The sequence below is a fragment of the Marmota monax genome, unplaced genomic scaffold (genome assembly GCF_021218885.2).
Source record: "Marmota monax isolate L192 unplaced genomic scaffold, Marmota_monax_Labrador192_F-V1.1 WCK01_AAM20220418_F8-fsc00009, whole genome shotgun sequence".
Taxonomy (NCBI): Eukaryota; Metazoa; Chordata; class Mammalia; order Rodentia; family Sciuridae; genus Marmota; species Marmota monax.
In genome coordinates, this window is record NW_026694710.1 from 24,169,418 (window position 1) to 24,192,856 (window position 23,439).

At 51.9% G+C, this 23,439-nt stretch overlaps 1 protein-coding gene across 5 annotated transcripts in view; it reads left to right on the top strand.

The window, feature by feature from the left end:
• The window catches only part of Stk32b (serine/threonine kinase 32B), a 271,083-nt gene that overhangs the window by 171,861 nt on the left and 75,783 nt on the right, over positions 1-23,439 (top strand). For all 5 annotated transcript variants that reach the window (XM_046423486.2, XM_046423488.2, XM_046423485.2 and 2 more), the window contains one exon: positions 4,420-4,593. In XM_046423486.2, coding sequence (XP_046279442.1) covers positions 4,420-4,593 — 174 coding nt within the window. The remainder of the gene's footprint in view (positions 1-4,419; positions 4,594-23,439) is intronic.

Sequence of the window (23,439 nt, forward strand, 5' to 3'; positions counted from 1 at the left end):
ATCCAAGGACTCTTCCAGTTCTGCTGTGATCTAACTGTGTCCCCTGAAATTCGTGTCTTAGAAACTTAGTCTCCAAAGTCATGTGGTGCTGGTATTTGTCAGTGAGGCTTTGAGGATGTGATTAGGCTTGGGTGAGGTCATGGGGTGGGACTTGATGGCATTCGTGGCTTTATGAGACCAGGAGGAGAGACCTGAGCTGGCAGCTTGCCCTCCCCGCCCTGGGAGACCCAGCTCCAGGCTGGGGTGCAGCATGAAGCCCAACCAGCTTCTGCACAGATACTGGCACCATGCAGACGATTTCCCAGCCTTCAGGATTATGAGCTAAATAAACCTCTATTCTTTAGTAATTACGCAGCCTCAGGTATTTATTAGAGCAAAAGAAAACAAACAAAGGCAAGATCCAGGTGACGAAGCACAATGTCAAATAGCTCAAGTCAAAAATAAGGGCTGGGTGAATTGGAGCACGAGATTTGAAAGTCCTAAGTGAAATAATGGCATCTTGATTCAGTGAAAGGTGTGCATGTGCCCACACGTGTTCATCAAGAGGTCGGGTTTAGTTAGAAATGCAAAGACCGCTTATCATTCAAAAAATCTTCATCTGCTCAGGATAAAAATTCTTAGCCTTATAGAAAGAACTTTCCTATGTAGATGAATGATGTTAATCCATACAGCAACCATTTACTTAATGATGAAATGCTTCATTCAAGTTCAGTGTGGGATGAAAGTGCCATAGTCCTGTCTTATACCCAACATTTCACTGGAGGCCCCAGGCTAGTGAAATAAGAAAGAAAAGGAAATATAAGGCATAATAAGGGCTGGACTAATATAAACAGGGCAGTTTTTAGGAGATCTAGTCATCTTTATGTGGCAAATAAACATGGAGCATCGGTGGAAAAGGGTTAAAACTGAGAGATGGATACAGGTGTCTGGATACAAGATAAACATATGTGATGTCAGAGTGCACTCCTACCTCCCCAACGGCCAGTTAGCCAACTAAAAAGAAAAGGAAAAGGAAAAAAAAAGATTATATTCATAATAGCAATAAAACTGCCTTTAAAATCTTGGGATAAAAAATATATATATACTGGACCTTCAGGTAGAAAATTGTAACTTTATTGATAGACATAAAAGAAGACAGATGTCCCATGTTCATGGTTAAAAAAATATTCAACACTGTAAACATGTTAATTCTCTTTAATCTGTAAATTAAATATTATTCTAACAAAAATCAAGCAGAGATTTTAAAGAAACTAGGAACATCTATTTTTAACTTTTTGTGGAAAAGGCACCCAGATGAGTAAAACAACGTTGAAAAACGAGATTACAGATGTTTCTCCTCCCAGCCACCAGGGCGTCAGCTGGCGCCCTCCCGGGCTCCAGTGTGTCAGGAGCCCCTTCCTGGGGCTCTCCTTATGGTCTTCCAGGCCACATTCATTATTCAAAGGGTGAATCCGGAGCAGCTGCATCTGGAAAAGGCCCGTGTCCCCAGCCTGAGGTCTCAGGCCAGCCTTATTTTAACATTTCTTGTGAACAGTCCGCTATGCTGCAGCGTGTCCCTTCGAGCAGAGATCACTTGGCAGAGCATGTCCTGAAACAGATCCAAACCCTAGCTGGTGCCCTCAGAGGGTCCTGGACCACCTGTCTTCTGCCAGAGCAGGTGGCTGCCCCCAACCCCAAAGTGAGGTGAAACAAGAGGGACCAGAGCTGTCCCTTGGTGGCAGCAGCCACGGTGCTGTTCGCCAGACGCTCATGGGGTCCTGCACGCCCAGCACCAGCAGTCTCCACAGGGCCTCAGCTGCCTCAGCCAGTCCTTTGGAGAGCCCTGCTGACTTGCCCCCGATGCCCCTCTCATCCATCCTCCGCCCTGTGCCAGAGAGAGCTGCATAGGGAGGAAGCAGGCAGGGTAACTCCCTCGCCTCACCTCCCAGGTGATTTTCCGTCTTCCTGGAATGGGATCCAGTCCTTCCCTCCAGGTCAGTCTATTTTCTGTTGCTATAACTGAAGACCACAGACTGGGAAACTCACCACCCAAATTCAGTTTATTCAGCTCCCCGTTCTGTAAGCCCGAGCCTGTGGCTGGCATCGGCTTGGCACCTGGCAGGGTCTTCCCGCTGGGTCATGACAGCAGGAGGCAGCACGTGGAGGGCCGGCCCCTGTCCGAGGAGCCTCCACCACCAGGCCACTCCCACAACCCCGTAGTCCTCTGACCCTCTAACCCATGGCACGAGTCCCCTCCTGACGGTCACCTGTCCAAGCTCCCCAGTGGGTGGGTTTCCAACAGGAGCTTTGGTCGGGACATTCAAACCAGAGGGCTTGGCCCCAGAGGTCCCGAGGCCTTGGCTGTGTCTCTGGCTCTCTGTGGCCATGCTGGCTTCTCACTCGGGTCCCTCCCTGGGCTTTGTCCTGTCTCAGAGCCTTGGACTCACTGTTCCTCAGCTCAGTGTCCCACCCCCCCCCCTGCTGCTGCTCCTGTCCGTGTGTCCAGCCCTGCTCCAATCCTCAGAGCCTCCCAGACCCCCTTCCTCAGGTAGCCCTCCTCGTCACCTCATTTCCTCGTGGTCCTTGTCACTCTCTGAGCTTACTCCCTGAGAGACTGCTCACCTGTTTCCCCCTCAAGCATCTAAGCTCATAGAGAGAAGGACCCGCCTGCCAGTCACTCCCTCCGTCACTCCCTCCCCTGGGGCCTCGCAGGGAACCTGGGAGCCGAGGCCCTCAGGAAAGGATCCTTGAACGAATGAGTGATGTTGACCCTGTGCAGGCAAATAGATCCAAGACACAGCACCCATAGAATCACTTTTCTGTATGTTTTAAACTTCTTGATGTCGTAAACCTTAAAATCACGTAAAATAGAATTTAAAGACTAAAGTTTTCTGTACAAAGCAACCTTTTCTCACTGAAGCTTCTAGAAATGGTATCTTCAGACCCAGAGACAGGCAAATATTGGGGACATCTGGGACACACACCTCCCAAGGCTCGTGGTGCCATTGCATGGGAAGGAATGCGCATCTCTGAGCCTGGAGCAGCCCGGGAAGGGCAGCTTCGGCCTGTCCTCGACCCCCACAGCCCAGGAGGAGACTAACCATGCGTCTTCCACGACTCCTCCCATCTCTCCTCTATGAAGAGTGAGGCCTGTACCCCACTTTACCTGGCCTGGCTGTGACCATTTGGTGACTCTAAGTGGCTCATGGCTGTGGCTCAGTGTGTGAATAATGGTCCCTGAACCAGCCTCTTGGCCTTGGCTCAGGCTGTCCCTCTGGTCAGTCCTGCCCTGTTTTCCTGACCTCCTGTTCCCTCCAACCCACACCCACCTGCGGGAGAGCTGACTCCTCCTCTCCTCATCTCCATGGCACCCGTCCCTGCTCCGTCAGTGAGAGTCAGCCAGGCCCCCTCTCCCAGGGACCGTGCCTTCCTGCAGGGAAGCATCCCCAGCACACAGCCCAACGCCTGTGACAAGGTACACAGCTGGGAGATTCACGATTGGGGGGCACAATGATCCTGAACACTTTGAACAGCAGTCGGGGTGCGTCAGGCCCGCGGGTCTCCTCTCCTGCTGGCTCCCAGTTGCAGTGTGGGACTTCTGGGGCTGGGGTTGACTAGTCAGTTTCTAAGGCCATAAAGTAAACCCTGCCAGTTCCTTTTGTTCCTGGCCTGGGGTGTCCCAGAGCACCACAGCATTCAAGGGTTCCAAAACCAAGCTCCGAGTAGGACTCAGCAGCACACATGGGGAATGTGGGGCTTCGGGGGAGAGGGAAGCATCTTCAAAGAACAGCAAAGACATCCTGACAACACGTTTCCCCCACTGTCACAAAGTACCTGAGACAATCAACTTCAAAAGAGGAAAGGTTATTTGGGTCACAGTTTCAGAGGGTTCAGTCATGGTCACTTGGCCTGTTGCTTTGGGCCTGTGGCATCGCAGAACATCATGGTGGGAGCATGCGGCCAGAGAGCAGAGGGAGGAAGGGAGGGTCCCAACGTCCACTTCAAGGGCGTACTGCCAGGGACCTGACTTCCTTTCCCCAGGCCCCACCTCCTCCAAGTCCCCCACTCCCCCATAGTGCCATAGCTGGTGACCAGGCCTTCAAATCAGGGCCTTGGGGAGCATCCAGATCCAAGCTGCAGCCCCATGGACCTAAAGCGTCCAACGAAAGCAGCAGAAAGACATGAGACTGTGTTGGATCCAGGGCTGGTGGAAGCACAGACTGTCCCCCAGCACCTGGGCACCAATGCTGGCCTTCACCTTGGCCACGTGAGAAGCGAGGCCCAGCAGTGAAGAGGCACCTGGGGACCTAGAGCTTTTGCCGCTTCCCCTCAGCGCCTCTCCCTGGGCCTCAGTTTACTCTTCCATAAGACGGGGGCACTGGTCTTGGGGACGTTGGTGGCGCCTCCGCCCTGACTCTCTCTGTCCCTCTGTGCCCCTAGGTACTCCTTCCAGGACGAGGAGGACATGTTCATGGTGGTGGACCTGCTGCTGGGGGGGGACCTGCGCTACCACCTGCAGCAGAGCGTGCACTTCACTGAGGGGACCGTGAAGCTCTACATCTGTGAGCTGGCCCTGGCCCTGGAGTACCTGCAGAGGCACCACATCATCCACAGGTGACCGGCTGCTGGCGGGAGTCTGGGCTGGAGCGCGGGAGGGGTCACAGTCTGCAGGAACCATGGGCGGGCTCTACCCCTCACTTTAGTTAGAAGTGGCTGCCGCTGGGGAGGAGAGAAAGCACCGCGGTTTGATCTGAGCTGCGCATTCTCTACAGACCGAAGCCCACCCTACGGCCCGGTCGAGGTGGACCCTGCCTGCTGCCTGCACAACTGCCCCGTGCCCACTGCTGGAAGGGCACGGGGGTTCGTGGTTGGTTGGCCTCAGCTTCTCTGCTCCAGGGTGTCTTGGGGAGAACGGGAGGTTCTGTCCCTCCTTCCCGGGCTGGCAGGGTCACTGTGGCATTATTCTACTGAGTTGGGAGCAGGAGGCTTTGAAGTCAGTGCTGTGCTTAGGGAGGGTCCCTTCACCTTGGAAAGCTGGTTCTGAGCTTCGGATAAACTCTGAGTGTCTGCTGCCTCCCTGGGGACCTCGCCTCTCCCTGGCAGCACCACACTGCCAAGGTGAGCCAAGCCAGTTTGTCTGCAGATGCAGAAACGCCAGGAGAGACTGGGAAGCAGCGGTTTCCTAGGTGGGGAGCCTTCAGCCCACGGGCGGGCGGGGCTCCAGGTGTGCAGCTGGGCTCTGGCCCTGGGCCCGTCTGCTCCTAACTTGAGTGATTTGGGAAGACTCAGGGGACAGGGACTTGAACTTCTGGTGAAGAAGACAGATGAAACACACACACCCCGACACTTTCTCCCTCCCAAAGTCCCAATGCAATGACAGAAATAAATGATGTTTAAATTCATAAGGATGGGGACACTGAATAGACACTGTAGCACACATGAGGGCACTGGAGAGAAGGCGGAGAGCGATAGATGACTCGGACACCAGAAACTGGGTGTTAAGTTGTCCTTGGGGGAGCCAAGACTGTTAACACCTCAGAATCCCCTGGAGTTTCCAGGATGGGCAGCGGATGCTATGGAGGGCGGGGAGGGGGAGAAAACAGGCCACGGCCCGGGAACTGGTGGAACCCCTGGTCTCGAGCACCCCGGCCCCTCCCCACAGCATCACTAGATGGCTGCCCCTCGCGGCCCTGGCAGGAGGCTGAGGGCCAGTCCCCTAAAGAGAGTGACGGAGGGTCAGGTTGGGTGCTCTAAAAACAGCAAGACTACCTAAACATGTCCATGCCAGATGCCGAGATGGCCGCCTCCTCATTCCTACTGGGGTCTGACAGTGATGGCTATGGGCCTCATCCCCAGCAGGAAGCTCAAATGGTTTCCGTGGCAATGTGACTAAGCCAAGAGGAGAGCAACTGTGACGTCACAGGTGGCCCGGGGCACCTTGGAGTGGAGCTGGAAGTCCCCGCTCATTATCAGCTCCCAGCTAGGGCTGAGAGGTCTGGGATTATCAGACATCCAGGGAATCCTCTGACATGAGCATCAAGACCCAAACAAACCGGAGAACTAGGAATACCTGGAGACTCTGAAGTGTCCAAATAGCTAGGATCAGTATTTTTCAGAGGGATAAGAGAGTGTTTTGCAAGAATAAAACAGGAACAGGCATTTTTTTTAAAAAAATACAAGAACGTCGGAGCTCTTGCAAATTATATGTGTGAAAACAGAAGCTATGTTGGAAAAGAAAGTCTTTTTAGGGTACTCCCATGAAGTACCCTAAAAAGAAAATATGAGAAAATTAGAGGCCCAGCCCAGAAATTTCAGCATGAGAAAGAGGGAAAACACAGAGGAAGAAATCATTAAGGAAATCATGAAAGAAAACCCCCGAGACCTGAAATACATGAGCCTCCAGGTTCAAAGAACCCCAAGGGCGCAGGGCTGTGGCTGGAGCCCAGCAAGATACTGCTCAGATCTGACAAGTACCGGAGAGGAGAGGCTGAGCTTCAAGGCTGACGGATGGGACGGGTTGCATTTCCTGGAGTCCAGGAGGCGGTGAAGACGTGCCAATCAAGGGCAAAGCCGTGCATTTCCAGACTTCCAGGTCTCCAAGACCCGTGCTTTCCAAACGCCTTCTCTCGAGTACCAGAAAATGAGATGGACTCAAATGAAGGGACCAATCAAGAAGAAGAAAGATGATCCAGAAAGCTGGAGCCCAGCAAAGAAGAGGGGCGAGGAGGTCCCGGGGATGGTGTGGAAGGGTGTCCACTGTCCCTCAGGGCAGCCCTAGGCCAGCTGTGATTGAGTAGGTCAAAGACCCCAGGAGGGACTTCTTCAGGGAGGACGGAGAGAATTGAGGGCTGCCTCCAGAGGAGAGGTTTTAGCTGGTAAAGAACCTGAAGTTGAAATTAGGGAAAAGTTAATTTTAAAAAGTCAATGATTCCAAGTAAAACAATTACTATTCTTAGGGAGTGAAAATCTTCTACAGTGGATTTTGTACTGCCTCTGCGTATCATTCAGCTCACTAAATGGGTCATCTGTGTACATAATACCTCATTATAATTACCTGAAAATTGATCTAACTAAAAATACGATACTATTCCTTTGAGAAAATAGGGGACTGGGAAGGATGGGTGTGTGTCTCAAGGACTGGAGAGAAGAAAGGCTGTCAAGCCCTCTCTGTCAATGGAGAGAGCCTGAAATCAAAAAGTGAAAAGACCATACAAATCCATCATGCAGAGAGAAGGAGTTAAATGCCCCAATTACAGCCTGGTGGATGGATGGGGAAGGACAAATGAGGGAAAATGGTAGGGATGGTAGCTGTATCATAGCAAAACTTGCAGAACGATCTGTCTTTGACTATTTGCCTGTGCAATTTTGATACAAATAACAACAATGGAAACAATGGAATAAAGGGGGAGAGGAGGAGGAGGAGAAGGAACAGGAGAACAGCTGTGGGCAGCAGAGAGCTTGTTGTGGGACACGCAGAGGGTCAGCGTGAGGCTGCTTCACCCGACCGTCACCAGCTTGGCACGAGGCGCCGTGGTTCTGGGGTTGGCCCGTGAGCACTGGGCCATTTGGTCAGGAGGGTGCCAGGGCACTGTATGCTCCTGTGGCTGGGTTCACTGAAGGCCCAAGAGGAGCGAGCTCTTCACCCATCTGGTAACGGCCCTTTGTGAACTACCACAGCCATCCCTGCACTCTGCACTACATGACCCACGTCCCCAAGTTCCCTGAGATACAGAATCATACAGACATTTTCGAGGCTGATGCCAGCTTCCCAGAGCAGAGGCCAGGATGGACCAGCAGAAAGGGGACTGTCCCATTGGAGCACAGCTGGCTGGAGCCATTTCCTTTTGGCAATGTTTTAAACTCACTCTCAAAGACACTTCTCCCGTGGGGGTCACCTGCCCTTTGATTTCAGACACACCCCAGAGAAGGGACTGTTCAGTAATCTAAAGACTGCTTTGAGTCCTTAAGTAAATGTGTGACATGAGTGTCAACTTGACTGGGCTAAGGGGTGCCCACGAAACATTATTTGGGGATGTCTGGGAGCAGGTTTCCAGAGGAAATCAGCATCTGAACAGGTGAGATGAGGAGAGCAAGAGGCCCTCCCCACTGTGGCCAGGCATCCCCCAGCACCCACCCCCAGGGCCTGGAAGAGCATGGAGGAGGCAGAGGAATTCACCTCCCATGGGGAGCCTAGATGCCACCCCTCCTGTCCTCAGGATGCTGCTGCGGGATCTTGGCTGAGGCTCAGGCTGCATCTGTGTGCCCAGCCTCCCAACTCTCAGGCTTTGGTCTTGCAGTCACACGCTGGCTGTCCTGGGCCTCCAGCGTCAGACAGAGGACTGAGTCATCAGCCCCCACATATCTAGGTATGTCTTGTTGGTCCTGCTTCTCTGGAGAACCCTGACTGTGCAGCTGAATTACCTTACCCAGTCTAAATTAGAGACTTGGCAGAGATTAGTCATCTCTCCCCTCCCACATGGTTCATAAATCCCTTTTCCAATGTGTACAGATTCAAAATTATGTGAGTCTGTTCATGCTCTGCATAGGGATGAATGGCAATGCTGTGGGGTGTTTTGCATTAATTCAACAGCTGAATTGATAAACCCCCCACTGCATATGTGCCTGATGCTTTCAAGGCCCGTACTTTATATCCACAGACAAATGTGGCTTGATTGACAGTGGGCACACTTGGGAGTGGGAGAACCACTCCATAAGTGCACGTGTGGGCTGGATGGCTGCTTTAGTCAGCTTCTTCAGTGCTGTGACCAAAACACCTGACAAGAACAATTTTGAAGGAGGAATAGTTTATTCTGAGGCTCACAGTTTTAGAGGTCTCAGCCCATAGAAGGCTGGCTCCATTCCTCAGGGCTCAAGGCAGAAGATCATGGTGGAAGTGTGTGGTGGAGAGAAGCAACGAAGGACATGACCAGAAAGCAGCAGAGAGACGGAGCACAGCGCACCATTTATAAACCTCAAAGGGACTCCCACCTCCTCCAGCCACACCCCACCCACCTTCACTCACCACTGGGGGTTAGTTTCACTGACTGGGTTAAGGCTCTCATTACCCAGTCCTTTCACCTCTGAACTTTCTTGCATTGTCTCACACATGAGCTTTTGGGGACCCCCTCATATCTAAACCATAACAGTGGCCATGGGTTTCTGTCTTCCATCTTGGTGGACGTGGGTGAGTTACTTAACTCCATCAACTTAGCTCTTTGGACCTCAGTTTCATAATCTGTAAAATGGCCTCTTGGCATGGACTTCACTGGGCTATTATGCAAATTCCATGAGAAAATGTTCACAAGGAATGTAGTTGTCTTGGCTTCTTTTCGAAAGCTCACTCTTCTCTTCTTTGGAGGACCTGACTTTGAACCCAGGAGTTCCATCTGACCTGTGATGTGGGTCTTCAAAAAACAGGAGGTATTTTAGGGTGGAGCCTGGTGAGTGTGGTAGTGTTCAAGCAGGAAAATGCTACCGTGGTTCAAAATAAGACATTGTCTTCAAATAATGGGATCTGCTCTCTGAGGCATCTGAAGTGTCTCCTGGTTTTTTCAGCATCTAAGCAGAGTGAGCCCCTGGGGGCAGTAAATAATGCTGAGATGCTGCCCCTGCACCTGAGCAGCTTCCCAGGGGAAGGGGCACCCATCTCAGGGGCCAGAAGACTGCCACCAAGGATGAGACCGTGGTAGGTCCCCAGTCAGCAGCTGCAGGTACTCGGGGAGACCAGTGGGGGGCAGGAGCACAGAGTGGGCAGGAAGAGACTGCCAGCTTGGCCTGCAATTGGGGGAACAATCAAGAATTAGCCCAGAGGACAGGAATGCAGAAGGCACAGGGCGGGTGGACCCTGCGTGGGAGAGGGTGCTGGAGACGGACCACAAGGGGCCCTGTTTGTTTCGACTGGTTGAAGCGTGGGGGTGATGTGGTCCAATTTGTCACAGAGTGATTTTTCCAGAAGATCAGAAGCACTAGAATGTGCTTCCAGGAAGATTCTTCATCCAGGGCAGGATTAGTTACACCAGGCTTCCAGAGGAACGGGTTGTCCAAAATCCAATTAGTAACCAGGACGACAGTGAATCAAATGTATTGTGTGCTTGTGTGATGAGACCACTGGAAATCACATGCTTATGTGTGTAAGGTGGCGTGTGTGTGTGTGTGTGGGGGGGTGTTTCTAGGTGCAGGTGGCACATACATGTGATTGTACGTATGTAGCACATGTAACTTATTTATAGAGAAATACACTCACATGCACACGCACGCAAAGTCATCTCATTTAATTCTCATAATAATGAGCTCGGTACCGTGGTGTCCCCGTGTAGTAGTGAGATTGGATGGTCTCCCGAGAACAGCTGGCAGGTCATGCCTCCTTTTCTAGCTCCTCTTTAATCTTCCTCACGGACACAGGGCCTGGCCCGTAGTCAGGAGAAGAGCAGGAAGGGCAGAGTCTCCTCAGAACCACTCAGAGCCACAAGCTCCATGCAGGAAGCAGGGTCCGCGTCCTGCCCTGCTGTCGGGAACTTCTCTGCCAGGTATTTCTGAGAGCTGGGGAGCTAGCTCCTCAAAAGTTAGTGGGGACCCAATATCTATTACAGCAAGAATTCCCTAGACGTCTCAAACTTGGTGTTAAACACTTCTCCGGTTTTGCTTAGCACTGTTTTATAGTCGTGATTTTTTCACATGAAGAAATGCTTTCAACCAACCTTCAGTCAAATAAAGAGAAGGAAGCAAGGTTCACCGGGTCTTGGTGGACAGGCAGGCGCCTTGAACTGCACCTGTCCACAGGAAAAGAACCAATTTGAGGAAACTTCCACACACCTCACACAAGGCTCGGATCCCCAGCCACTTTCTCTTCTCCTGGTCTTTTTTCAAATCTAGGGTCACATAAACAGGAAGCTGTGCACAGCAACCATTTGTTCACTGTTTCGAATATAGCACTGATTCAAAACTCATGGAAGTTGATTTGGTTCAACGTTTTTGATCAACTTTTCACTAGTGGGAAAGGGAATCAAGGTACAGATGGGTTGAGACGCTCATCCACGACTGTCCCTGAGATAGAGAGATTACCCTGGATCAGCCAGGTAGACCTAACTGTATGAGTTCACTTCCCATTGCCTGAGCCTGGGTACTTAACAAAGAAAAGAGGTTCCTATGCTCACACTTCTGGAGGTTGAGAGTCCAAATAGCAGGGTGGAAACATGTCTGAGAGGGACAGAGAAGCCAGGAGGCCAGACTCCTCTGAGAACCGTGTTAATCCCTTCCAAGGCCACACTCCAATGACCTAAAACTCTCCCACTAGGCTCCACCTGTTAAAGGGCCCACATTTAACATTGCCACACTGGGACCTAACTTCCAATACTTGAATGCTTGGGGACACACTTGGACCACACCCAGATCAAAGGTCTTTAAATGTGGGAGGGGGAGGCAGAAGAGGAGCCACAGAGACGCAACAGAGAGGGACTCACCCTCTACCTACCATGGCTGGCTCGATGGTGGGGAAGGGGCCCTGAGCCAGAAACACAGGTGTCTGCCTCTAGGACCTGGACAAAGGAAGGGATCAGAATTTCCCAAGAGCCCCAGGAGGAACACAGTCTTCTGACAGCTTGATGTTGCACGTTGGACTTCCAACCTCCAGAACTGAAGGTAACATTCTTGCTTTAAGCCCCTAAATCTGTGGTAATGAGATACACTCACCAAAGGAACCTAACACTCTGCCTCCCTGGGATGCTGAGAGAACAAACTGAAATAAGGTTTGTCGCATGTTAACCTAGAACCTAGTAAGAGCTCGGTAAAGATGGGCCTCTGCAACAATGGCTACAGGAACCCCTGGGCAGACCCACCCCTGCCCTCTCCACTTGCCTCAGCTCCCTCCTCCGGCCCCCCCACCGACCTCAGTGGCCCACTCACCCCAGCTCCTGCTCCTCCTCCAGGCCCTGCTATCTCCCCCCCGCCGTCTCCTTCCTTTACGTGAGGATCCTCTGTAAGAAGTCCTGTCGTGGTCCCTGGCCACCTGGTCAGCTTTATCTCATCTGTCAGGACTCACCGTGGGGCTGAGGCCTCGGGGCAGACCTCTGAACCTCAACACTGTTGGCATACTTTGTCACAGGGTAGCTGTCCTTTGCACTGTGTCAGGCTCAGCCACATCTGTGGCCTCCACCCACTCACCGCCTGAGGCACTCCCCCAGCCCCCAAGTTGTGACACCAAAAATGTCTCCAGACATTGTCAGATGTGCTTTGCAGGCAGCCCAGCCCCTGGTGGGGGATCGCTGCATTAGGGGGACGTCAACCCAGAATCCTGCCCCAACCCACAGCCGTGCCACCCCATACAGAGCTTCCTTGAGGAACATGACTCTGCAGAAAACCCAAGCACCACCTTCTAGCTGGGTGAGGGCCCCAAATCTCTCAGTAAAGACGTTCCTACCGTCAGAGCAGAGTGAAGCAGAACCCGTTCCTCCTAGTGAGTTTGGACTTGGCAACTTGGGAACAGTGACACCAAAAATGTCTCCAGACATTGTCAGATGTGCTTTATGCAGGCAGCCCAGCCCTGGTGGGGGATCGCTGCATTAGGGGGATGTCCATGCGTCACACCCAGAAGTGCCAGGAGGCTCCCCCAAGAGGGGCAGACACTGAGAATGGTCGGCCATGGCAGGGGCTAGCAGGCACACCAGCTCACCAGGGCCGGTCACCCCCAGGACAGGGCTGCAGTATGGGAGAGGACGAGTCAGGGAGGAGGTGGCTTGGTGGTGGGAGAGCCGTGCCTGTGCACTCTGCTTCCACACCCAGGCCAGCCCCTGAGGAGATGTGCCCAACCCTGGCCTAGACCTTGACCTCTCGGGGTAGAGGCTGGCATGGAGGTGAGGAAGGGAGGGGTGTAAGGAGCCTGGTGCTGTTTTATGTTCGTGACCTGTGGCTGTTGCACCAAGTCACCAATATCTCGATGGCTTAAAACAACAGAAATCCGTTCTCTCAGAATTCTGGAGGACAGAAGTCCAAAACCAAGGTGCCAGCAGGGCCTCATTCTCTCTGAAGGCTCTTGTCCCCTGGCACTTCTGCTGGTGGCTCCTGGCATGGGGTGACTGGTGGCAGCATCCACCCCTCTCCACCCCCCCCCCATGTCCCCCTCTTTCAGACCTGCCTTTCCCATGTGAAGGCACCGGTCACTGGGCATAGAGTCACCCTAAATCCAGGATGATCTCATCTCAAGGTATTTTAGTCGTGTTTTCAAAGGTCCTACTTCTGAGTAACGTCACTTTTGCAGATTCAGGGTGAGGACTTGGACATAGCTCTCAGGGGCATAGTTTGCCCACACCATCATGCTCCAGCTGCAAGAGCACTGCCCTGTGAAGATGCCCCGTCTGCTCCAGAGGCAGCAGGGCCCCTCTCCTGCAGCACCCGTGCTTTCAGGGTTGTCTCAATTTCCTGGCTCCCGATACAGGTCCCGGAACACAAGAGGTGTTTAATGTATTACTGATTCAAGACTGAATGATTGAAGCCCAAGCAATTGAGAATGTTGGCCCAGGTAGTGAGTTCTCTCTGCTGTGAGGGAGGCTGAAGTCCACCAAGTCTCAGGGCCACATCTGGCCACTCAGTGTCTAAAGAACAAGATGGAAACCCTGACAGATACACACAGACGGGATCCTTTCTTCAAAACTCAGATCCTCTGCAAGGACACAGTGAGCCCCCGATGACAGCTAGATGAGACTTTGCCTCTGGGGAAAGGAGCCTGCTTCCTAATGTGAGACACTCCAGGGAACTCTCTGGGAGGCCTGAGCGTGCGTTCCCCAAGGCAGCATAGACTGTCCCAGCCCGGTGGGAAAGATATCTAGCTGGAAGGGTCAAGTGCTTTTTAAATATCAGCACACTTTGGCCCGTGAACTTGACTTACTGGAACATGTCTTAAGACTCTAGTCCAGGCTGCAGGAAAGCTTTAGGCACAAGGATATTTATTATGGCATTGCTGTGATAACCAATGGTTTAGAAATAACCTAAGAAAAGGAATGGCGGAGTAGACTGCGTACGTCCTATGAAGACAGCAGGAGGCTCTCACGCCCACATGGGATGCTTCCTAGGAGGACCCTGCTGCAGCCAAAAGGGTTATTTTTATAGTCTTGAGAGAAGGAGCATTGTTTGTAAAGTTCCATGGAAAGAAACATTGGTTGTTATACAAAAAGGGCCGAGAAGCAGCTCCCAGTGCCCTGGGACGGAAGGAGATTCCGTGTCCTTCCCCTTTCTTTCTTTTTCTGTTTTGAAGTTTTCTTTAACGAGCACATCATCCCTTTAATGAAGAAAATCAAAGCATAATTAACTTTAGATGGGACCACCTAGCTGGAATCCCAGTGCCACTCCTTAGCCAGTTGGTTTAAAAGGGACCTGTGTGAAGATGATGGAATAATCTACAGAGAACACATGGCACGGTTTTGCCTACTCATACTAAGCCCCCAGCAACGTCAATAATAGAAATTAACATGCCTAGGATAAAATTGATATGGCATATTTTCATATCCTGAAGAACTTCCCAAACCCCTCTACTCCCGTTGAACTAAAACTAGATTGCCAACTCCCATCAGGTTTAAGAGCGGCATCGTGATCCTTAACCCCCCTATGGTTCTGAGGTCATCAGCTAGAGAGAAATATTCACATGGAAAAAAAAAATTGAAGACATGCCAGAATGTCATTTAGATGAAATTCCAATTCAATTTCAGGAGTCACTTGGTTATTTCGAGGCAAGAGCTTTGGGCTCCCTTCTGTTGAAGGCGAGCATTTTGGTAATTTATGGCTTCGTGATGATAGAAAAGTGAGATACAAGAGAATCCAATTTATTCCTTAAAGGGATTGTTCCATCTTCTAGGGACAAATTGCACCCGCAATTGGGCGGAAAGTGTTTATGCCAGATAATAAATTTTGGAAATAAGGACCTGGGTCTCAACTAAATGTGAAAGAAAGTGGATGAAATCTGGGAGCAGGATATGAAAACCAAAAACAAATCTCTAAGAGGATCCAATAAATTAGAGGCTGTTTTACAGAACATGTTCAAACGCGAGACGAAGAGCGCAGCATCAGGAGTCGGGCCAGCATTTGGGGGGGATGTCAGCATGTGGCAGGAACACCAAGGCCTCGGAAGCTCTGCCCGCGCCCTCCCCGCGCCCTCCCCGCAGCACTGAATCACCTCTTCCCAGTCCAGTCTCTCTCATTCATTGGGCCGTTCCACAGGCAGTAATGGGGAAGCTTCAAAGCTCGGGCTCTGAGAGCAGAGACAGACACAGAAAAAGAAAAATACTAAAGAAGGAAGGAGAGGGAAGCCCCACACTCGAGAAGACACAATCCTTGTGGGAGACTCTCATGATTATTAAAAATAGCAGTTACCACATTTTAGCTTTCACCACCAGGTGCCAGGACACACGCACACACGCGCGGGCACACACAAGCATGCACATGCACACCCGCAGTTGCACACATGTATCTGTTTTATTATTACAATCGGGGCAGCCTCCCCTCCTCTCCTTTTTGGAAGCAAAGACAAAATAGGGCTGGAAGAACCCAGAGAGACGCAGAGACAGGTGCTCTGAGACTTCCAACAAGGGGAGTTGCTACCCTTCACCTTTGCCTGGGCTCACGGAGGAGGCGGCTTTGAAGTCTGAACAGCATTCTGCTGGTGGCAGATGAGGGAACATTCTGCAAAGGGAGAAACTGACAAAGAAAGACGTTGTTGGCAGGTTCACTGACCATCGAGGGCTCTGCTGCTGCTCCCTTGGTGTGTAGGGGATCTTCAGCGAAGGGTCACTAAGCGTCAGCCTTACCTTGTAACGCTTTCTAGCAGCATTGACGCGGACTGAGATGAGGAAAGGGCAGGGGAAGCCACTGTGTGTTTTCCATGTTTATGGGCTGGTGACTCCTAGTTTGGAATTTGGCATTACCTCCATTTTGTTAGACCTGGCATCCTAAGCAGTCTTGGGAAAGCTGAGGTGTTCACCCAGCTATCCACCCACCTGTCCATCCTCCCCCTTGTCCACTCACCCACCCACCTAACCGCTCCCCCATCCACATGTCCACTCACACACCCATCCATTCACTCACCCACCCACCCACCTATCCACTCCCCCACCCACCCACGCCCCTGTTCACTGCCCACCCACCCATCCATTCACTCCCCCACCCACCTACCCCCATTCACTGCCCACCCACCCACCTATCCACTCCCCCACCCACCCACCCCCCTGTTCATTCCCACACCCACCCACCTATCTACTCACTCCTCCATCCACCCACCCCCCTGTTCACTCCCACACCCACCCACCTATCCACTCACTCCTCCATCCACCCCCGTGTTATGCAAGGCTAAGGAGGCAGGAGTGAAGACTGTCCCAGTTCCCGCCTTCTTGGCACACCTCTCCAGGGAGGGGGGCAGACAGTGACATGCAGTGTTGACTGTAAGGTGTCAGGTGGTAATAGATGCTGTGGGTGAGTGTGGGATGGGGAGGGCATTGGGGAAGGACCACTCAGACGCAGACACGCGTTCAGAAAGCTGGAGGGAGTGGGCGTGAGGTGTGGCGACCTACGCATGGTGTTCCAGGCAGAGGGATGGAGGTCCCTGGGAGGAAGGCCGGGTGTCTCTGGAACTGCGGGGGAGCCAGAAGGGCGAGAGCAGTAGGGGCACCAGGAGAGTGGCGGGAAGTGAGGGGCCATGGGGACCACCGTGGCCTTGGCCTTCACCTGCGGGCGGGGAAAGCCTTGCAGCTTCTCAGCAGGACCGGCGTGGGCTGGCCAGGCCTTCAGTGGAGCCGTAGCTTGCTCCTCTTCCCATCTCACGCTGGCTGCTGGGTGGAAGACGGCCTGCAGGCAGGAGCAGAGGGGTGGCCACCCCACGGGTGACAGAAGGCAGGGCTCTTGCTGGAGGTCTGAGGAGCATACTTCCAGAAACCTCCATGGCTGTTCCCATGTCAGCCCAGTTACCTGGAGAGACCAACCCAGAGGACGGCTGTTGTCCACCTGAAGGAGTCCACTGTGGGGTGCCAGACCCGAAGCCACATTCTAGAGTGACAGAAACAGGCAGAACCATGCCAGTCTCCACAGGCCAGGGTGGGGAGCTCAGACACACCCATGGTGACAATAGGGAGGGCTGCCGTGCTCTGGGGAGGGTGCCAGGCGAGACCAGAAGACTGGGCAGTAGGTGAGTGTACCCCCTTAGAGGGGCAGGCTGCTTCTGAGGACCGGAGGTGGTGTAGGCTGGGGGCATTACTGAGGCGGGAGGCCTAGGGGTGCTTTGGGAGGGTTGATCAGTGGATGTTAGCTGGGTGGGGAATGACACTGGAAAGCTCAGCTGGGACAATTTTTTGATTGGTGGCAGATTGATACCAGAGCCCTTTTCATCCTGCAAAATTCAAACCCTGAACCCACTAAACAAGAAGTCCCCCGTCCCCTCCACCTGGTCCCTGAACACCACCACTCCACTTCCCGTCTCTGAATTTGACTTTGCTCGTGCTCCTATTAGTGGAATCATATAGTATTTGTCTTTTTGTGATTGGCCTATTTCACTTAATTTAATGTTCTCAAGTTGTACGTGTGGTGTAGCATGCATTAGAATTTGTGTCTCTTTTAAAGTTAAGTGATATTCTGTTGTATGGATGCACCACGTTTCATTTATCCCTCCATGTGCTGGTGGCTCTCAGGGTTGCTTCCAACCTTACGGCTATTGGGAACACTGCTGCTATGGACCTGGGGACACAGATAAGACTCTGCCTTCAGTTGTGTGGGGTACAGACCCAGAAGAGGGATGGCTGGATCATGCAGTAATTCTGTTTCTAATTTCTTGAAGAACCATCTGGACTAGCTCCCTAATGAGAAGCTTTAATTATTAAACTAAAGAATGTAGACTTTATTTTGTGGATGGTGGGGATTAGTTAGTGATTCACTTAGGAAAGAGACATCTAGCAGCCACAGAGCAGGGATTCTAATAGGAGGAGCTGAGGTCAGGGTGGCCAGTGGCAGATGGCCACACAGGTGAACTCCTGTGACACTGAAGTAAAGTGAGAAATTGAAGTGGAATTGCTCTGGAAGGTGCTAACCATTAGAGTTAACCTGTAGCACCCTCGCTGGTTTAGGTTCCTCCTTGTCACCACCAGGATAGGGACTTGGAAATTCTAAGCACCCTGACATGGAAACCAAGTTTCTCTCTGCAATAGTAAACATGTTCTCTTTAATGGGGAGAGACTTTGTCATCATGAAGCTCTGTACACCCCGGGGTTTTCTTTTGAGCACTAAGAATGGCCTGTGGTGCTGGAGGAACTCTCCTTGGTGCTGAAAGTACCACGGATGTTGGGACTTGAGGTTGGCCCTGCCGCTGGGGAGGCAAACACAGATGCCAGACAGCCAGCGAGCCCCAGGCCCTGGGTGGGGCACGCCAGTTCTCATGCTCTCATGATCTGTTTGCAAACTGTCAGTTTCCTTCTTGGGAATCATCTCCCAAGTCTGGGTGATTTGCCTATAAAACACTGTTGCTATGATGTCACCCCCAACTCAGGCATTATCCCCGCCATGACTTTGGGGAAAACCCATGGAAGAGCTCAGTGCTTCACCCTCTCTGTTTCCCAGGTCCCTCCTAAGACACCTCCACCACCACAGTGACCAGTCCCTGTTGTCTTCAAGGTCACTGTGGGTTTCTCCCACCAGGTTTCTGTGCCTAAAAGCTTGGCCATGTTTATCATCAACACCTCCCAGAGCCTGACAGAGCCTGGCTGTCAGGATTGTGGAATGTGCATTATCAGGGTGTACACCTCCGACATGAGTGTGTCTTTTATAGACTGGTTTGGATGGTCGAATGTGAACTTTGAAGTCTTGCGTTATTTCACTTAACTCTTGCAGTCTCTCTTTAGCTTAGGCTCTATCTTAGGATGCTACTTATTAACAGATGGAAAATGGAAGATGAGAGCTATGACTTGCCACGGCCCTGGGGTGAGCCAAGTGCTGACCCTGGAGAGTGACTCAGAGTCCAGGCCTCGTGTTTCCCAAGGTGGCCAGGCAGACTTTGCTCCTTAAAGGCAGATTTGGGCCTTGGCTATAGACCCAGGGCCTTGGCTCAGCCACTAATAATAATCACCTAGCATTATCTCTTTTAGAAACTCTAAGGACCGCCAGTCTGAGCCCTGTAGGCCAAGGCAAAGCAACCTCTAGGCCTGGATCATGAGGAATAAAACAGGTCAGTGCTGAGCTGCTCTCGACAGTCAAAGAATCGCAGGCAGAGAAACACATCCATGAGACTCCCCCTGTGCCTTTGTTTCCTTTACTAATCGATGTGCTTACTAATTGTGACACATGTCATGTCACCTGTAGGGATTTGCTGGGTGAGAGATGTCCTTTGAAGTGTTTACCCCATTAGTTAACATAGAAGAATTCAATTTTCATTGCTAATTAAATAATCTTGGTTACTGAAGAGGAAAACTGCCTCCTGCTATAGTCAAGTGAAATTAGCAGTTTCAGAATGTGCATTCTTTTCTCTCCACCTCCACTGAGTACTTTGAGACTTTCCCAATATTTACATAAATTAGTGAATAGGAAACAGGCTGACTCACCCCCTGCTGGAGACATCTTTTGGAAACAAAGGCAAACTGTGTCACTTTGCTTCTTTAAATTATCATCCCCTCACTCCAGTTGCCCACAGGATGAAGTCAGAATTCCTTGGTCCAGTTGTTCAAAGCCCACCATGATTTGACCCCTAACTCTCTTTTGATTCCTTGCTCCATTTAAGCTATTAAGGGATAGTAAGTTGTCATAGTAGTTTGGATGAATGCAGAGTAATAAAAACCCAACTTGAAGGTTATGAAAACAGAATATTTTATGTAAAAACTTGGAAAATCAGCATATCTGATTTTTTGGTTTGATAGAGAGACAGAGATTGTGCTTTCTAGGTTTATTCTAGCTTATTTTGCAGACAGCTGTCTTCCAGTGAGGCAGCAACAAGGCTCTCGCCAACTTATGCTGCTGTGTTCCCAACTGGGCCATCTGGACCATGTGAGTAGAAGGGGAAGGTCTTTTCTCTCACCAATCCCTAGAAGCTCCTGATTGGTTCTTCTTGAGTCACATATCTGTCTCAGAGAAGCTTCTGACTGGTTCTGCCTGAGTCATGTGACTATCCCTGAATGAAATCCTGTAGCCAGAGGGAGAGAATATTCTAATATAGACAGTTAAGTCGTGTAATCCCCCTTCTCGTGGTCTGACTCCACAGACAGCCCCTCTGGGACCACATTCCTTGGTGGGGGCTTCCCAGAGGAAGAGGGCAGCGACCCCTGCTGAGCAGATAGAACGTCCCACCCCATCTACTACCCACACTTAAGCTTTTAGGCCTTCATGCGTTTGGTGTTTTCTTAGCCCAAATGTCCCACTTTTATTAACTCTTCCTGGAAAATAAAATGCCTGTTTCCTCCTAGAATCCTTCCCGATTCCTGAACAAAGTCATCATTCCCCTTCTGTGTGTCCACTGAACCTTGCACATGTCTATAGCAGAAGGTCCCACTGGACATCTGCCTCCCTCTCTGAACCATTTTGTGCACCTCACACTGTCAGCAGTGAGCACAGTGCCCGGCACATGGGAGGTTCTAGGTGTTTCTAGAAGGGAGTGAACTGAGCAATGAGAACCTCTACAGTTTCTCTAAGGGAAGCCTTATCTGTAAACTGTCTTCGTTCTCATTTTAAAACCCCTTGGCATTTCCTCCCTCATCCTGTCCCTGAATTCTTTTTTTTTAAATTTTTTTAGTTGTAGGTGGACACAATACCTTTATTTTACTTATTTACATGTGGTGCTGAGGATCAAACCCAGCGCCTCGCACACGCTAGGCAAGCGCTCCACCACTGAGCCCCAGCCCCAGCCCTTTCCCTGCGTTCTTCAAGAGCCGCGCAGTGTTTCCTTGCCATGGCCTGAGATGCTGAGCTGGGGAAGGGACGTTCCTGCTTGGAAGCCTCCAGCCCCACCAACTGCATGAACATCCAGAGGCTTCTGTGGAGTGTGGCAGCAGGTGGCATTTTTAACACTTCAACACACATTTTCCTTTGGAGTATTGAAAAGTTAACTTGGGAGCTCATTTTTGATGTTGATGTTACTCATTTTTTCAAAAGGGACTGATGAGTGAGTCACTGGGGAAGAGGAAATTGCCACAAATTTGAGTGTGTGTGTTTGCATGTGGCAAAGATGTGCTGCTGAGAGTCAGCCTGCCCAGGGCGCAGGGTGCCGAGGGCAGCGTCCGGGAGACCTGAGTCAGAGCCAGCTGAGCGCTGCACACGCCAGTGTTTGCAGATGTGCAGGAGAGCTGATGGTAGTCCAGGTTGCCGAGGCCCTGGACGTGTCCTCCTGCCATGTGTTAGTGTCTGTAAGCTGCATGTGTGGCCAGTGTCCATGTCCAGGGGACCTAGGGACTGAGGAATGGAAGGAGCGAGAACTCTGTGAACAGAAGCCCGCCGCAGGGTCAGGACCTGCTCAGCTCACTGTAGCTGTGCTCTCTGGGGAAGTTGCCTCGACCCCTGGCCCCTGACCAGCCTCTTCCCTTGAAATGGCAATGGGTCAGAGCCTCTGAGTCACTGCCAGGGTAAGAGAAAGGACCTGAGTGCTGAGACACAGAGTGTCCCTTCACAACTGGGTCCCTTTGTCCCCTTCCCCTCCCCTTCCCTTTGTGAAGGGTTCAACAAGGAAGATAAATTAAAACAGGGTGAGACATTTGTGAAGAAAAACCAAGATGGGGCCTGGCTTTGCCACTCGCTCTCTGTGTCACAGGAACCAGCTTTTTGATCTCTTTATCCTGATTTTCCTCATCTGTTCAATGGGGTGACTGCGCACACCCTGGCCGACAGTGCAGGTGACATGAGATGGCTCCTGAGAAGCTGCTGCCTGGGAAGTGACAGAGGAACACGTGTGAGGAAAAGAAACGTGCACAGCCTTCCCACTGCGGCGGGCAAGAGGCGGGCAAGCGCTGGTCACCTGGCCCAGGTGGCACTCAGATGGCAGTTGATGTGTCTGGCTTCCTGGTGGCCTTTGTAATATTTTGGGTTGAATAGAAGATCTTGGAACTTTACCCAGGTGGATCTGGGTCCCAATTCTGATCTTGTCTTTGTTGAAGTTGATCCAGATTCCTTGGCTACCAGGATCAAGAAGTAACACGGGGTAGGCGATCCCCGTGGCGGACCTCAGGGTGGCCACCATCTCTTGCACGCCCCGTGCATCCCCAGGTTCTGTTAAGCGCCTTGCGGGTGCGACTCACTCAGTCCTCCCGCCCACGGCCGGGCTTCCCTAACCACACCCCTCCTGCTTTTGCCGAGGCCCAGGGAGGGTGAAAGCTGTGGAGGTTTATGAGGGCTGTAAGAGGGGTTTAGCCCCACATCTGTCGGCTCCGGCAGCCTGCACCCCCCTTCTCTCCACTTCCACTTCTTTTTAGATTTTAGTTCTGATCTCCTGGAAGGAACTCGGGCTTCCCCCAAGAACTGAGCAGAAACGGAAAGGTTACTCGCTGAAGATGTTGTCTCAGCGTCCAGCAGAGAGGCAGTTAGTCACTCCCGTGGTTTGGAAATACCACAGGGCAGCTCTGGGACAGCTCGTTGTGACTTCTCCTTTGTCAGATGGAAGGGGAAAGATGCCTAAATTAGGTGGCCCTGAAGGCAGGACTGGAGCCAAGTGGACGTGACGGGGAAGCTGGCTGCAATCTGCATCCTGTAGAGAAGGAGCTGGAGCCGTCCAACCTAGTGGCCGGCCACCCAGCCTCCCGCTGCCCCTTTCTCCTCACATAGCATGCTGGAGAGGACACACAGGGCAGAGCGGGGACTGCAGGGCTCGCAGATTTGCCTTTGGCAGGTCTTGTGCTAAGGGGCTGACCTTCAACAACTCACTAATCCTACAACCACCCGTGAGCTAGGCCTACTGCTATTGCCAGCCATAAATGAGGAGCCTCGGGCCCGAGAAGGACAGGAATATGTCCAAGGTCAAGGAGTGCGTACACCAGGTAGTCTGGGTGGCCTACGCCTGATCTGTCATGGAGCATGAATGGGTTCCTGGGGGGCCTGGCAGGGGACTCCCTAACATGGGGGCTCAAGAGTGGATCCTGCTTCTCCCGCCCTCTGGAGGCCTCAGAAGAATATGCCCCCACACTCGCTGCTCTCATGCTCTTCCCTGAGGACGCAGCAAGCACAGCCCATGCGTCCCTGCGGTGGAGCTGCTGGGCGGGTGGGAGGACTGCCCTGCTGGGGCAGAGGTGGTGAAGCGCCCGCCCTGCCACTCTTCCCAGGGTCTGTAGGGTTTGAACTGCGGCTGGGCACGGGACTTTCCAGAATAGGTGCCACACTTCCTGCCTCCCTCGCATTACCTGTGGCCATGTGATTGGCTCCCAGCCAATGAGGTGTGAGCAGAAATGTCACAAGGCCACTTTAAGGAGTGTCATAAGACTCCCCTGACACTTTGCCTCTTCTTCCACCCTTGGTCCATCCTGCTACCTG